This window comes from Xyrauchen texanus, chromosome 39 (genome assembly GCF_025860055.1).
Source record: "Xyrauchen texanus isolate HMW12.3.18 chromosome 39, RBS_HiC_50CHRs, whole genome shotgun sequence".
Lineage (NCBI taxonomy): Eukaryota > Metazoa > Chordata > Actinopteri > Cypriniformes > Catostomidae > Xyrauchen > Xyrauchen texanus.
Window position 1 is genome coordinate 36,365,842 of NC_068314.1, and position 17,264 is coordinate 36,383,105.

General features: G+C 40.4%; 1 protein-coding gene across 1 annotated transcript in view; it reads right to left on the bottom strand.

Annotated features, from left to right (window-relative positions):
* Nucleotides 1–442: 442 nt before the first annotated feature.
* Nucleotides 443–17,264, bottom strand: part of LOC127632327 (protocadherin-17-like) — a 111,511-nt gene continuing 94,689 nt past the window's right edge. Inside the window, exon 5 of the mRNA XM_052110852.1 lies at nt 443–2,574. Within this exon, the coding sequence (XP_051966812.1) occupies nt 1,871–2,574 (704 nt within the window). The 3' untranslated portion in view covers nt 443–1,870. The remainder of the gene's footprint in view (nt 2,575–17,264) is intronic.

Sequence of the window (17,264 nt, forward strand, 5' to 3'; positions counted from 1 at the left end):
TGTTGACTGCACTTGAACTTCCATCTGACGCCCACACCACCCAAGACTCTCCGTGCCGCTTCTTGCCGCCGAGAGACGCTGGCTGTCATTGAAAATGAATGACTTCCGGTCGATTTGACGGTCTCGCCGCCTCTGGTGTGAACATACGGTCAAGGTGTGACTCAGGCCCCCTGCAATTCAGCTGTTTTAAGTAGAAAAGCCGAAAACCATATCACAAAACTGTGAAAATGAACTATTGTTTTATGCATTATGATATAGAACATAGATCATAATAATGATGAATTCTGATTGGGTTAATCATTGGATAAACTTTATATAGCACAAGAGCTCCTCAGGGGGAACTGCTTTTGGTCCTTACAAAACGAATAGCACATTCTTCTTCCCTCAAGTGCACTACACTACAAATGGCCTAAAAGCAACTATACCACTGAACGGTCACAAGGGACTCAATGCTCCGCAGCAGGTTTAGGAATATCAAAAGAGAAACCAACCCTTGAATAAATATAAATAATGAAAATCATTGTAATTAAAAATTAGCTGCCCCGTTGAATCATTTTTTTCTTTTTGTATTGTATAAAATGACTCCCAACTGTAGTCGTGTGTGGCTGTTGTAGAGGTTTGTTTCTTTTAGACAAAAACAATTGGCTCAGCAGGTAGTCTTTGTATTCCAAAAAACACAGCCTGTCCAAACGTACAGCAGCGAGTCGGTCGGCTCCAAGCAAAAGTTTGACGACTACAAAGGCATCAGTTGCGAAGTACAATATAAGCCCAAGTATATTACAACACAACCATATATTAATTTAATAAAATACACAATATAGCTCTTGTACACGTAACAATTTGGCTCAAATGCACAGAAACTGCAGAAAAATCAATAAAAATATGTCGTTTTGATGTAAACACATTAAATTGGATACATTTTGCACATTTAATGATTTTGTGTATATGTGACAATGTGAAGGGACATTTCCTTTTTTCACCTTTTTCTTTTTTTCATGTTTTGTTTAGGTTGAAATTGAAACAGCATCCTGTGCAGTTTAATAAATATCTTTAACTGCGTTTTGATCCTGTGCACCTTTTTGTTTTTTAGTTTTTTACAAAATGTATAAATATTTTCATTGTTATCTGGACACTATACATAAGTTCATATATTTATATATAATTATCTATATGCATGTATAGATATATCTTTTCACAGCTGAGGAAAAATGTCCCTAATATACAAGAGAGAGAGTGACTGTTATAACGTAACGTCAGACATGTGGATAGTCACTTTAAAAGTAGTGGAAAGCAGAGGACCAATAAGTGAGAGTAACAGGTTCACCGTTCTGGAATGTTCCATATGTACGAATACATGTAGGAGGACACAGTTTACACATATGGCTAGAAATGACAGGTGAAGAATGGTTACATTTTATAATCAACCCGCCCCACACACCCCCACCTAAGAGTTTTCTGATATCATTTGCACTTATGCTGATATTACAAAGCCATTAAAAGGTAAAGAGGGAGTGTCTCTGATCGTTTCAGGGCGTTCGATAAACCCCGCCCTCTTGACTGCGATTGTCAGAACAAAGCATTTTCGTCTACCCCTCCTAAAGTCTCTTGCCGGTAGGGGCGGTACGCTCCATCTGCGGTTCAGTGGCAAAAAGACATCACTGTTAGAACAAGTTTGAAGCTGGTGGGCACTTGAAGAAGAAAAAAAGCCTGCTGGAAACCAGAAAGGTCAACAATTCCCTCACCGCGTCCAGACAAACAAAAGCCAACCGCTTTTTGCTCATGTGTCAAAAAGTACTCATGTTTTGTCCCATCAGTACCGCACCGTTTCAGCGAGTCCATTTGGTTCATTCAAAGTGCGAGAGGAACCGTTTCACTTTCTGATAGAGGTGTTTTCGTTTTCCCGACAATCCTGCAGCAGTTTGTCGATGTCCCTGACCACATGGTCTGCATCCATGGTGCCACGACCCATCTCTCCTCCCCCCTGCGCCAAGACACAGTCCATTTCCACCGCCGTCTCCTGGCTGATCCGTGAACGAGCCTCAGCCAGGACTTTGGCCACCGGGTCGGACGGATGCAGGGTGGAGTAGCGCTGCTCTTTGTTCTGCTTGTTGGGGGAGACGTACTGTCCATCTGGGGGTCCATAATGGCTGGTGCTAGGCTGGCCCTCTGCACCGTCACCCACGCCTTTGGCTGAGGAACAGGGCGAGCCTGTGTTACAACCCTTGGTGGGACTGCATGAGGCCGAGGGGATCTCTTGCAACAGAGGGCTGAGGGCACGTTTGGTCTTTAGGTAAGGTTTAACATTCGCCACCAGAATGGTGTGGTCCCGACGTTCCTTACCGAACGTGCAGAACGTTTTTTTGCCATTGGGATTGCACACAGTCTCGTAAGTCTCAGTCTCAATGGCAACTGCTTCCATGCCGGCAGGGACGAAGAGATTGGTGCGGTAGTCCGTGTCCTCGGCTTGGGGAGTTCCTGCTCCTCCGGCCCCCGCTGGAGGAAACTGGGGCATCCAGCAACGGTCAGAGTGACCCAGCACTCGACACTCGTCCGTGCAATTCAAACAATCCTCCTCTACAAAGAAAAAAGAGAGAAAGATAATTGTTAAAGAGAGATGATTGCCAACAGTAGTCAATAAACAGCAGTGGTACAGTTTTCTACAGAATTTAGTTTGTGCAGCAAAGGTCACCAGACCCACCAAAACTGGGCCACTAACAACTAGCTGCACACTTTTTTTTTAACAACAACACGTTCATTGGTGATATTGGACATTCATCCATTCAGAACATGTTACTCAAATGCTTGACTTGAATTGGTCAATTGCTGCATGCAAATATTTTTAGTTTTGTATAAGAAATGTTAAACTCTATATGTGACCAAATGGCTGGTCACTGAACTGTAGGAATATCCCTCTATCCGATATTCAATGCAATAAAAAGTAGTGTTGAAATTCACTCATTGTGCTTAAGTGCCTGGAATTGTTCCTGGCAGGTAGCAGATGCCCTAACTTCACCCCCATCCCTAGTTCTAACCGTATACACCCTGTTTACACCTGTGGTATACATTTACATTTATGCATTTGGCAGACGCTTTTACCCAAAGCGACTTACAGTGCACTTATTACAGGGACAATCCCCCCCGGAGCAACCTGGAGTTAAGTGTCTTGCTCAAGGACACAATGGTGGTGGCCGTGGGGATCGAACCAGCAACCTTCTGATTAACAGTTATGTGCTTTAGCCCGCTATGCCACCACCACTCCATATTGGAAGGTAGTCTAAAATGCATGTGACTGTCACATTTGAGGTATAAACTCAAATCAGTCCTGTATGTGTCCTAGACTAAAGTGAGGCACCACCTCTTACCTGTCATTCAACTGCTGCGCTAAAACTAGAGTTTAAACTTTGCCGGTTATGTAAAATACAGAAACATACGCAAGCACGAGAAATTCACGAATCTTCTTCAGTTTGTCTGATATCAAAATTCAGAGACACAGACGAGAAGCACGACCATCTGGAGCTCAGGTACTTCACTAAAATAACTGTGAATTCTGCTCGAAATGTTTAAGCATTAGTCTGTGCTTAGATTCAATTTCAGCTTCATCTGAGAGAAACAGCGTGCCGGTTTTTCATGCTTTACATGTCTTGAATGACTTTTTTGCCATTTATTATCATGCAGTAACACACTGACAAAGTTATTTATGCCTATGTACTGTATGTCATCATGAAATCATAGACCCTCACGTCGAAATCTGAACACAATTGGTCATAGGAGACAATTGTAGGAGCAGGTGTAAACCGCGACATGTTTTTGGATCACCCAAGACACATCTTAATACCAGATGTAAACTAGGTCATATGGCCTTTAAGTAGCCTTCCAGGAACGTTTTGTGGCACCTTTCTACCATTGTGGTGGAAAATCTTGGAGCCCAGTCTCTCTCTGTCATCAGAACAAAAATTTTCTATGCTAAAATATGTATTTTTTTGCTGTTCGGCGGTCGATTCATCAGTTGCACAGCGGTGCTACTGTCTACTGGTGCAGCAAACAGTGCGGTAAAGTTCACCACTGAAATACAAAGTTATGAATTATATAAAAGAATGCTTCCTCCTTTCGTCGGAGAGAATGGGAACCAGCTGGCTAAACGAGTGAATTTTCCATTTGCCTGATCAAGAGGACGGCACCCCCATGATACACATATTCTAAAGCCTCTCTCCAAAGAACAACAGCTCCGTTTTGGCAAAAAGAGCTGTGCTGCTATTATGAATTTATGTCACTGGGCTTTGAAGCTATCCCAAAGCAACCCTGCCATATAACAGAGCCAAGTGTCTAGTGCAGTGTGTGTGTGTGTGTGTGTGTGTGTCTCTTCCCGCCTTTCATCTCAGCTCAGGAGGAACCACATTTTGGATTATTGTGGGCTGTTTCTGATGGTGTCAAATGCGTCCAGGATTTTGAAGAGGATAAAAAAAATAATGTACTTTAAAATGGAAAATGAAAGAAAAGGGGAAAAATAAGGGAACAAAAGGGGAAAAATTAAAATGGAAATAAAATAAATAAATAAATAAAGTGGGAGGAAAGTGCAGCTGCTGTCTTGTGAATATAAATGTTCAAAGAGCTCAGGTAAAGCTGAGGCTCGGGTCGCCCCATGTGGGACGGGACCCGTACCATCGGTTCTATGTGCGTTTGACAAGAGAAACGCAGTGATTTGAGAAGAACAAACAAAGTCTTCCATCCATATTTCATAGCTCGATGAAGTCTGTCCTTTGGGACCCAAAAACATTGAAAACAACCTCATGAATTTTTGAGTGGGAATGTTTTCAATAATCCAGACAGTTTAACCCAGTCATCATCCACCAAGAAGTCTCTTATGGCAACATATGATTTACTGCAAATGCCTGAACAATCTACTAAAACATGTTTTCAGCTGCGGGCAGCAACGACAGTTCCCGATTTATCTCTCCAAACAATGAGTGATCAGATTAATAACCTTTTCCTCATGAAAATGTCAGTTGTCTAAAAGTGTTACTCTCATTTGTATTTCACTTGTCCTATTACTCGCTTTCTTTTGTTCTCTTTACTTTTTCTCTCATATCTTTAGACTTGATACCGTCGTTTAACACGATGTTAAAGGTAAACTGGCTTGATGAACGAAATTTTCTATTGCAAAAGGAAGCTTGGGTGGGACATCCTGAAGGGCTTGTTTCTTTTATTAAAACGGCCAATAGGCTTTAGTTTATGTCAAAGCCGTCAAACATGATTTGTTACTTACTAGTCAGTATCAGGTGGTTGTTCGTAAAAAAACAAAACAAGGTCCCACTTTATATTAGGTGTCTTTAACGTCTGTGCACCAATATTAAAATACATTCAATACAATGCATTTATTGTGTAACTACATGTTGTGCAAACTTCTCAAGATTCAAATTTGCTGTGACGGAGGTTGAGGAACGGGTAGGGTTTCGGATTAGGGGCAAGGTTAACAGTGTAACTACAGATGTAGGTACTTTAAATTAGAGATGCACCGATCGACCGGCCAGGGACCGAAATTAGACAATTTTCCACATGCTTGGCCGGACCAGTGACCGGCCGGTCAGCCTCACGTCTTTCCGATTCCAAGCCGGTCCGTTTTGTTGCCAGCGGCGCAGGCAATAACGTCACAGCCGCATGTAAACATGTCGTTGGCGTGGAAGAACTTCACTGTGAGTGAAGAATACATAAAGTTCGCAATGTGTAATAATTGTAAGGCTAAAGTAAACCGCGGGGGAACCACCACGATAACTTTCAGAACAACAAACCTAATTAGACATTTATAACACCATCACCAGCTGAAAATGGCCATTTTAAAAAAGAAGCTAAAAAGGGAAAGCGGCTAAAGCTAGCCAGATCTCAGAGCCAGTCACAAGTCAGCAGCGTCTCCTATCATCCCTTGGTATGAGCAGCGAAAAGACCAAAGCAATTACGAGGAAAATGATGGAATTCATGGCCCTGGATGACCAGCCGTTCTCCATAGTTGAGGACAGATGGTTCAGAAATCTGATAAATTTCTCGATACAGAGTAGGAGGTACTTTTCTGACGTCGCGTTGCCCGAGTTGTTTAATCTCGTGTCATGTCACACACACAGCCTGTTACACGGATAGCTGTCAACATTTGAGTACACAAATCCGGGAGAGGGGAAGGGGGGTGCTGGATGGCAGAGACAGGCTAAATACTATAGAAATTGTGCCGTTGTGATTTAATGTGCTGAGTAATGTAATTTTTCCCACCGTGTCTGATATTAAAATCAGTGCGACACACATTGCAAAAGGCGTGGGTATTGTTGATATGGCTTCGGGATATGAAATTCAATTCTTCCGTCCAGCTGTTGTTAAATTTACGTGTGTGTATATATATATATATATATATATTATTTTTCTTCGCCGGAGCCTTCTCCCATCTACCAGTGATGCTTGATTTAACATCCCGCGTCTACTGCCTGCGCAGATATCAACAGCGCAAATGGGTTTTGGTTGCCAGGTTGAGGTCATAAATGATTTATAATGTGTATGATGTGTCGATTGTGTGAGTAGGAAGCGTTTCATACAAGATCTGGCAACTGGACAACCTTGGAATAATATATTGATGTGATTATTCATATAACGTGGTTTGGGCCATACAAATTACGGGAGTTTCCCGAGAGAAATAACAAAACGGGAGATGGGCGGGAGATAGGTGTGACAACCGGAAGTGTTGACAGGTATGGATACAAGCCGATCCCGAAACGGCAATCAGTTTTACAACTGATATATTGACATCTAACGTAAGCTTAATGTCAATGTTGAGCATATTGGACACTTCAGTTTTGTTCATAGGTTTGTAACGTTTGGAATTGTTTTGTTATCTCTACTTTAAATGTAAGTACAACTCAACAACATGTAGGCCTGTGTACATAATAAGTACATTAACTACTATGTGCTTACACACTTGGTACAAAGACACCTAATATAGAAAAGGTCCAAAAAATTATTTAAATGTAGCAACATTTTAGGTGTGCACTAGCAGGGCTGGACTGGGAAGAGAAATCGGCCCGGGATTTTACAAGGCAACTGGTTCAAAACTTGTTGAGGGGGGTGTTCGCTGTCCTTTTCGGCATATCGTGGCACTGTTTTGTGGTCCGTTCTGCATAATGCGGTGGCTAATTTTAGATTATCGCGGCCCATTCTGCACGTTCCGCGGTCCAACCCACCGGCCCGCTCGGTTCTCCGGATGGCCAGTCCGCCCCTGATCAAAGTGCGTCACGATGGCCAGTCGCCATACCGGGAAAATGCCCGGTATTACCAGTCCAGCCCTGTGCACTAGTATATGCATGGCTTAAAAGCTCATAGAAGGTAAGTAGCAAGAATATAATAAGGGAAGGAGTTCATATAGAACACTAAATTATAGATATGATCTGTAAACTGATTCAGAAAGATGTACTTACAGTGAATAATACAGCGAGATACAGTTATTTGTGTTGATGTAATGACTTTTCCTTTTCTGCATTCAGTGAAAGTGGATTAATTGTGTTGTGACTGTGTTCATTGTTGAATTAATATCAGTGTTTACTTTCACAGAAGCGTAGTCATTCAGTTTTCCTCACACAACACGCAACGCTCTGCATCTATAAATGATAACCATTTGACCTTATTATCGTCATTAATCATATTTGTGAAATTGCTCTTTCAGATGTTTCTCTGCTAAAGGCCAAGCCATGTCATGAAAAATGATCCTCTGGAGCTCACTCCCCAATTTCTATTGTTCCTCATTTTACAGAGTGTGTGTCGGGCCAACAAAAGCCCATCCCTGGGGTTTCCTTTGGTTCGTTTCTGGTCTGTGGGGTTTCTGCTAACCTTGAAAAAGTTTTCATACTCGTAAAAAACATACCCTACCCTTTCTCTATGGTAACGGTACACTGCACCTGCCTCTCCCGGGGTCAAGATGGGTCTTTAGCACACACACACACATTGAATACACACTGACATCTGCGGTGCATCTGACTAGAGGTCAGAGAAATCACCAACGAAATTCTCTCTGAATATCTCAGTTGTTTCTCCTAAACTGTAATGAGATTAAATAGAGAGCAAACGGAGAAGTCTTCTGCATCTCAGATATTTCTTGAAGTAAAGAGATTTGTAAATGCACCAAAGTCTGCCCAGGTGTCCACCCACTTTTACAGCCATTTTGGTTCTGGAATAGTTTTTCCCATTTATTTATTTTTTCCATTAGGGCTTCTTAAGAGAGTTGTGAACCTTGAATCAAACCAACCAGCTCTGAATCACCACATATTTGATCTGAAGCAAAAAAGTGTTTGAAAATCGGACGTAAACACAAAAGGTACAAGACTGTGTACGCAACTTATTTTTTCCTCTTTTCTCCCCAATGCGCTCCAAGTCCTCGTGGTGGCGTAGTGACTCACCTCAATCCGGGTGGCGGAGGACGAACCTCAGTTGCCTCCGGGTCTGAGACCGTCAATCCGCGCATCTTATCACGTGACTTGTTGAGCACGTTACCACGGAGACATAGCGTTTATGGAGGCTATTCTCCACGGCATCCACGCACACTCACCACGCCCCACCGAGAGCGAGAACCACATTATAGCGACCGCGAGGAGGTTACCCCATGTGACTCTACCCTCCCTAGCAACCGGGCCAATTTGGTTGCTTAGGAGACCTGGCTGGAGTCACTCAGCACTCAGGGTACTTAACATCTTTAATGAGGTACAATCCCAGCTCTTTACAGAAATGCCGGTTTTCTTAAAGAGACAGTACTGGTATTAGCACGTGTTCAAGAAATCAATGTAGAAATTATTTCATAAATCATAAATTATATTGCCAATATAATATTTATTGATTAAATACATTATTTCATTTATATAAAGCTAAACTATGACTAAAATGATGGAAAAACAGTTAATTATGAATAAAAATGTATAATATGAATACTTTCGTAACTGTACCTTGCTAGAAGATGCCCTGTGTAAATAACAGCATTAGCTTGGTGATCATTTCTTTCATATGTAAGCAGAACGGACATTATAACTGAAATACAACCATATGAATCGATATCGAATCGAGCGCTTGTGAATCAGATTCAAATCAGGAAATCAATAACCAACCTTATGAGGGAGTGACGATAAATTTGGCATCTTCTCTCCTCCGATTGTCAATCAAGTGGATTTTTTTATTTTGTTCCTGGAGCAAATGGGTAAGTTAAACCAATATTTGCTATGGTCCACCATTCACCGCTATAGAAATGTACCCTGCAATAGTGTGTAAAAGCACAAATGTGTTCCCCAGACAGAACCGAAGAGGACAGACGGGTTTGTTCTGTTTATGAAGTCTGTTGGGGTGTTTTGAGGGTCAACCGGTCTAGAACGTCCCCAGGGAAGAGCACTCTTCAACGGAGAGACAAGAGTGTGAGAGGAGAGGGTGAGTACCACATGAGAGGAGGGGAGAAAGAGCTTGACATTTAGCATGTGCTGCTCTTGTGTTGTGGTGGAGGAAGACAAGGGCCAGTCCTGAGTGCCACAAACTAGAATACGTGACAAGGTGAGGAAGAGCATGCGGTCCACTTTAAATAATGAGATCTCCCACGCGCGCACACGCACACAGACAGAGTGTCCTCTTCAGATCCACCCCGGCCTTCAGTCTGAGGTACTTTACTGGTTTTTGCCAGTGCTAATGTCATCAACGACTGACGGAAATGTCAATTTGACTGAGTTTTTTTTTTTTTTTTTTTACATTCAGAGATGAAAAATATGCATTTAATAATTAAATTATTTGGAATATTCCGGGTTCAAAACACGTTATGCGGCATTTGTGGCATAATATTGATTACCAGGAAAATTTATTTAGTTAAATCGTCATTTTTAGGGTCGTTGAAGGGTTTATGCTGTTACGTAGTCATGGCGACAAAGTTGTAAAATTGGATATAACTTTACACAGAGGTGGTTAGTTAAGTGATTTTATCTCACTATAATCATATTATCACACATATTGTTTACGTCTTGTGGTTATACTTTTGACAGTATTTAATGGTTACGGATTGACCCCATTGACTTCCATTGTAAGTGTAAAAATATTTGAATTTTAAAGAAAATGAGGGATGAGTCAAAATGCATTTTTGTTATAAGGAATTATTCCTCTCATAACATGGCTACCACACCTTAAAGGCCTGTTCACACCAATTTGTGACGATTTTACGAGAGGAACCGCTGACTGAAGGTCTATTCACACAGTCTGAAAATAATTTAACTTAAAACTATTTCACTCCTGTACTGTAGGTGGCGCTGTCTCATGTACGCACCTTCAGCTGTTGAGAGGTTAATATAATGAATGCTGTGAAAGCATTTATTTACCTAATTTGGTATACACTACATTGGAATAATGTACAGATTTTGCTGTTTCGGAAGGAAATCGGTACTTTAATTCACCAAAGTGGCATTGAACTGATCACAAAATATAATCAGGACATTACTGATGTAAAAAACAACATCACTATTTGGAAAAAGTCATTTTTGATGAAATCTAGACCGCAGCATCACTTCATCAAGTCATTCTTGAGTAATCATGATAAATTGATCATTTGTCATTATATCAAACACAGTTGAAAGATATTTAAAGTTCATTAAATGAAGCTTAACGTTGTCTTTGTGTTTGTTTTTGAGTTGCACAGTATGCAATAGACTGGCATGTCTTAAGGTCAATATTAGGTCAAAAATGGCAAAAAAGAAACAGATTTCTCTAGAAACTCATCAGTCAATCATTGTTTTGAGGAATGAAGGATATTCGATGCTTGATAAAGGTGTAACTACAGTCTTCAAAGACAAAGCACAACTGTCTCTAACAAGGACAGAAAGAGATGTGGAAGACCAGATGTGCAACTAAACATGAGGAGAAGTACATCAGAGTCTCTAGTTTGAGAAATAGACGCCTCACATGTCCTCCGCTGACGGCTTCATTGAATTCTACCCGCTCAACACCAGTTTCATGTACAACAGAGAAGACTCAGGAGGCCTTATGGGAAGAATTGCAAAGAAAAAGACACTTTTGAAATAGAAAAACGAAAAGAAAAGGTTTGAGTGGGCAAAGAAACACAGACATTGGACAACAGATAATTGGAAAAGAGTGTTACGGATCTAAACCGCATTGAGCTTTTGTGGGATCAGCTAGACCGTGAGAAGTGCCCGACAAGACAGACACATCTATGGCAAGTGCTACAGGAAGTGTGGGGTGAAAGGTCAAGCCCTACAGGAAGTGTGGGGTGAAAGGTCACCTGAGTAGCTGGACAAACTGACAGCTAGTATAACGAGGATCTACAAAGTTGTCTTTAATGCACACAGGATTTTAATTAGAACACTTTGAAGTAGTTTAGTAAGTTTTGAACATTTATTTCAAATTGTAATAGCAATTATTCACATTATTAATGTCCTGAATATACATTGTGATCAGTTTAATGCCACTTTGGTGTATAAAAGTACCAATTCCTTTCCATAAGAGCAAAATCTGTACATTATTCCAAACTTCTGGCTGCCAGAGTTCGTTATGTTCCATGGAGTGGATGCATTTTGAGGAGTATATAATCATTTTTTTATGCGCGGGAGATAAATAAAGAGCGCTGTTGGATATTTGCTGCGAGTATATTACAAACGGACACCTGAAGCAAACTTCTCTTTTTATAATACCTGCATTAATGCCTGGATAATATAACACAAAAAGGTACAGTGATATTAATACACTTGGAATAATGTACATTAAGAATAACAGGTATATTATAAAATATGATGCATAACACAATAATATGAAATAAAGAAATACCCAGACTCAGAGTCTTTATTAAAATTATTGCAATACTTTGTTATATTACACTTGCAATAAAAATGGCAGTGTGGATCTGTAATTCATTTGTCTACAGTATATAGCATGTAAAGAGTCATTTTTGGGAATTTTCTATGAGTTCAGTGCAAACGAATAGTTGAACTTCACTATTGTTTTTAATGGCATGATAATATAATAGGCTCGGTGATATACACATTACATAATGTACATAAAGACACAAGTATGGCTTTACGTTTGCAGTACAAAGCATTAATGAACTGCAACTATTTATTTACTTTTGGGGGGGGTGGTGAACTTGCAGTGACTTACAAAAAGCTTTCATCTCATTGGTCAATCAGTTTATCGCAGTCCAATTTTTTTTTTTATTATTAAAAAATAAAAACTCCGTAAAACAAACAAAAAAGCCATCTGTCAAACTTATATTGAACGCAGAATATTCCTATAAAACATACAGTTCATGATAATGATGTGCTGGTCAAAATGTGTGGCGAGTCTCTGAAACATGAAGTCTCTGTAAAAACATGAAGAATTCACAACTAACTACATCTATAAACTACTCATTAATTCATTATGAATTCATTATTAATTAATGATTTGCTCTTCTTGCAGGAACTTGAGTAATTTCAGTTTTTGACAAGTTGATACATTTATGCATTTGGCAGATGCTTTTGATCCAAAGTGACTTACAGTGCACTTATTACAGGGACAATCCCCCCGGAGCAACCTGGAGTTAAGTGCCTTGCTCAAGGGCCCAACAGTGGCATCTTGGTGGTGCTGGGACTTGAACCCCCGACCTTCTGGTCAGTAACCCTGAGCCTTTACCACTGAGCCACCACTGTCTACACATACATGCTTAAATTAATAAATGCTTTTATTAAATATTAGCATACTAAAACGTTAGCTTTGCTAATAAAATGACACCGTTTGCAGCTGTTTTGCTAAACACAAAATAACGTGGGCTTCCATGCAGTATGCGTGTGTGTGTGGGAAGATATTTCCATTTCACACTTTCATATCACCTTTAAAAGCAAGACTATCATTACTCAAAAGATGAGCACAACAAATATGTTTCCAAGAGAAAGAAGAAAACAACGGAAATGCTTGCTAGCAACCGTTTATGCTGAAAAACCTTCAAGACTGACTGCTTATTCAACGGAGGCACAATAAAGTGTAAATAATCTATACTGACACATCTCTATGCAGCCAGCGAGGAGGAACCAATCCTGTCAGTATAGATTATTCATGCCTGGGCGGAACAGGTGACCCTGAGTCTTGGCAGGGTCGCCATGACTAACAATAAGACATGTGACACCGGCCGAGGCAACTCATTCGTGGCCAGATACAAAGCAGGAAGGGCGGTGTGAAATATTGGCACCCCCAACCCCCTCCGACACATCCTGGACACATAGAGGCAGCACACAAGGTTACTGTCTGTTTTGGGTACACTTCATTGTAATTGTATGACACAGATCTATATATCGAATGGCTTTCGAGTCCAGACGCTCTTCAGGACCGCTCGTGCATTAAAACCACTGCAGGACTGTCAAATCAGCTGGCCAATTATTATCACAAGCAGCACACGCGAGTATCTGCGTGCGAGGCGTCTGCTAACACCGAACTTGTCCCACACATCAAGCTAATGATGTGTGTTACGCAAATCTCATTTTGCTTCATGCACAGCCCCCGCAGGAAGAGCAGCGACTCAAGACGACAACGGTGTACTTATACGACAGAAGGTCACATCAGAACATATTCACTAGCGTTTGAATACAGATTGAATTGTGTCATATCCGTGTATAATTTTAGTCACCAAAATATCTTTGATAATGTGAAAAATGACCATTATTTAAACATGTATCAAACATATTAAAGCTCTTGAAATAACAGCATATACTGAACATTCTCTCATCATTTACTCTCATGCTATCTCAGCTCAGACGGTACTTAAAATGCAAGTGGATGGTGATCAGACTCTTGAAGCTCCAAAAATCACAGACAGTCCACATAAACGTCTTCGATACGACTCCAGCGGGTAAACTAATGTCTTCTAATGTGATACGATATTTAAGATTAAATTTTTTTACATTTATGCATTTGGCAGACGCTTTTATCCAAAGCAACTTACAGTGCACTTATTACAGGGACAATCCCCCCGGAGCAACCTGGAGTTAAGTGCCTTGCTCAAGGACACAATGGTGGTGGCTGTGGGGCTCAAACCAGCAACCTTCTGATTACCAGATTACCAGTTATGTGCATTAGACCACTACACCACCACCACCACTCCATTTAAGTAGTTTTAAACTATGAATCATTGCTTCCGGTCAGCGGCGGTATGCACGTGTGATGTAATCGCACTGGCATGTTCACGTGAGGACCGACGCTTGCGAGACACCCGGAAGAGCAGCGCGGTTTACAAGTGAGTAGGAGGAACGCAGTACAGAAGCTTCGTTGGTTTGATCAGTATTGATCTGTTTGTTTACCCACAATGCTGCATTTGTGCGCTTATCTTGGACGTCTCAACCGAGAGGAGAACGTGAGATTACGTCCGTAACATGCCGGCGCGAATACGTCACGCGAGAGGCCGCGTGAAGCAAAAAGTACTTAAATATCTATCTTTTTCACAGCGATCGTGTCACTTTAGAAGACATTATTTAGTCATATGGATGACGTTTATGCTGACTGTCTGTGATTTTTGGAGCTTCAAGAGTCTGATCACCATCCACTTGCATTTTAAGGACCTACTGAGATGAGATATTCTTCAGTTTTTCTTCAAATGTGTTCTGCTGAAGAAAGAAAGTCAAACACACCCAGGATATCATGAGGGTGAGTCAATTATAGCACATAACTGGTAATCAGAAGGTTGCTGGTTCGATCCCCACAGCCACCACCATTGTGTCCTTGAGTAAGGCACTTAACTCCAGGTTGCTCCGGGGGGATTGTCCCTGTAATAAGTGCACTGTATAATACATTGGTACTCAGAAGGTTGCTGGTTTGATCCCCACAGCCACCACCATTGTGTCCTTGAGTAAGACACTTAACTCCAGGTTGCTCTGGGGGGATTGTCCCTGTAATAAGTGCTCTGTAAGTCACTTTGGATAAAAGCGTCTGCCAAATGCATAAATGTAAATGTAAATGAAGAGAGAATTTTTATTTTTGGGTGAACTGTCCCTTTAAGATATTTAAGCCCGTTTACAATATGGCATATTGATGACATGAGTTACACATTTTGAGAAGTGCGTAAATGTGTTCGTCCGTGTCATTGTTTGTCTAGATTTAAGTTGTAAAATCACAAATATGTTTTGGATATAGTGATTAATCTCACATATATTGGATGTTTGAGAGGCATTTTTGTTAATACGTTCGTTGACCAGATTAACACTGCTCCAGCATGCATAAATCAGTCTATGTATTACAACCGACTAAAGAACAATTACACATTGAAATATTAGACATATTAGATTTGGATCAAGTCTGAGATTAAATATTGACTAAAAACTTTGACCATTATTGGGGGCTTGAGATCCCTTCTCATCCCAGCAGTCTCTCAGCTAATGCCATCTTAGCAGTTGAGCCAACAGCCAGAAACGACATAATGAACATAGTCCTACACCTCATCTTCATCCACACCCATGTTTGATTTTTACCCAGCTAGTGGGAGACAGTAAGCGAGAGAATGCCATAAAAAGAATCCAGTGCACTTAGCGAAGTTTGTAGCCTGTTAACAAACCCATCACACTGAGTTACGGAGGGGTGTTCAGATGCCAGGTTTGCTTTCTTTCCTCGGTGCCTCTCTATCTCTCGGACGATTTGAGCGGCTGTGAGCTTCCTTTGATTCTCCAGCTGGGAGAACGAGAGAGAGACAGATAGTATATTCTGACTGGGTGCATTGAGGCCTCCTGCCAAATCTTTAATTAGCATCTCGTTCTCCAGTGTTGCCCGTTCCGTTCGCCAGTGAACTCTCCCGATCCAAATGCCACACTACCAGCTTCCTGGCTTTCTTTGGCCACTCCGTCTCCCTCGGCCAACAGCAGATCGTGGAGGTAAAACAAGGAATCAATCCATCAAAACAATAATAAGAAAACGAATAAAAATCTACTCCAGTAATGATTTGTGATTATGAATGGTTGACAGACATGGCAAGGTTTCTTCTTTTCTATAATCTTTGAATTTGTTCCAGGCAGAGCTCCAGATTGCGTCTAAATAAGTCACATTTTGCTACTTTTTATAGAACCATTGTTACATTTTACCTCAACGCTCAGCTTTGATTGCATCAGTGGGACTAAATATGCAATATTATTTATAATTGCACGCATGTGTGCAAGTATGGATGACAAAACATGCAAAAATAATAAATAAATAAATAAATGTAATAATAAGAAAATAAATAAAGGAATAAATGTCTTGATAAAACAAATATAATTATTATTTAATGAAAGTTATTCCTGAATTTATTTTTGTATGACTTTTTCCCTTTATTTATTATTTTCTCTTTTTATTTTTATTCTTTAATAATTTTTCATTCTTTCATTTTTTTTTTTTTTATTATTATTTATGCATTCTTTTATTTTTATATGTATTCTATATTTAAATATTCCCACATTTATTTATTTTTGTATTTATGCTTACATTTCTGTCTCTTGTATGATAATGATGTGGGCGGGGCCTGTTTACCATTGGCTTATCATAGATTGAAGCGTGTGCTCGATTACTCCTGACTTGTTTTGATGTGACGTCAGGTCATCGCCATATCGCGTGTAAACTAAAGCTATTTGTGGGGCTAAAAACACAAGAGCTTCAGTCAATCCAAGATGTATTGGTTATACTACAATCACAAAATAAATGGGGAACCATTTCTTCAACAAAACCAAAAAATGAGCAAGTTTCATAAATGATATGATTTAACCTTATTCTTTTCTGTGTATATAACTTCATATTTTGATGTTTGCAAATCCATAATATTGTTTTCTGTTGTTATGATTGTTCATTGTAAAAGATACAACCATGCTTAATTTCCCTGATCGTTTATGTATGTATACATGTATATGTGTATGTACACTCACCTAAAGGATTATTAGGAACACCTGTTCAATTTCTCATTTATGCAATTATCTAATCAACCAATCACATGGCAGTTGCTTCAATGCATTTAGGGGTGTGGTCCTGGTCAAGACAATCTCCTGAACTCCAAACTGAATGTCAGAATGGGAAAGAAAGGTGATTTAAGCAATTTTGAGCGTGGCATGTTTGTTGGTGCCAGACGGGCCGGTCTGAGTATTTCACAATCTGCTCAGTTACTGGGATTTTCACACACAACCATTTCTAGGGTTTACAAAGAATGGTGTGAAAAGGGAAAAACATCCAGTATGCGGCAGTCCTGTGGGCGAAAATGCCTTGTTGATGCTAGAGGTCAGAGGAGAATG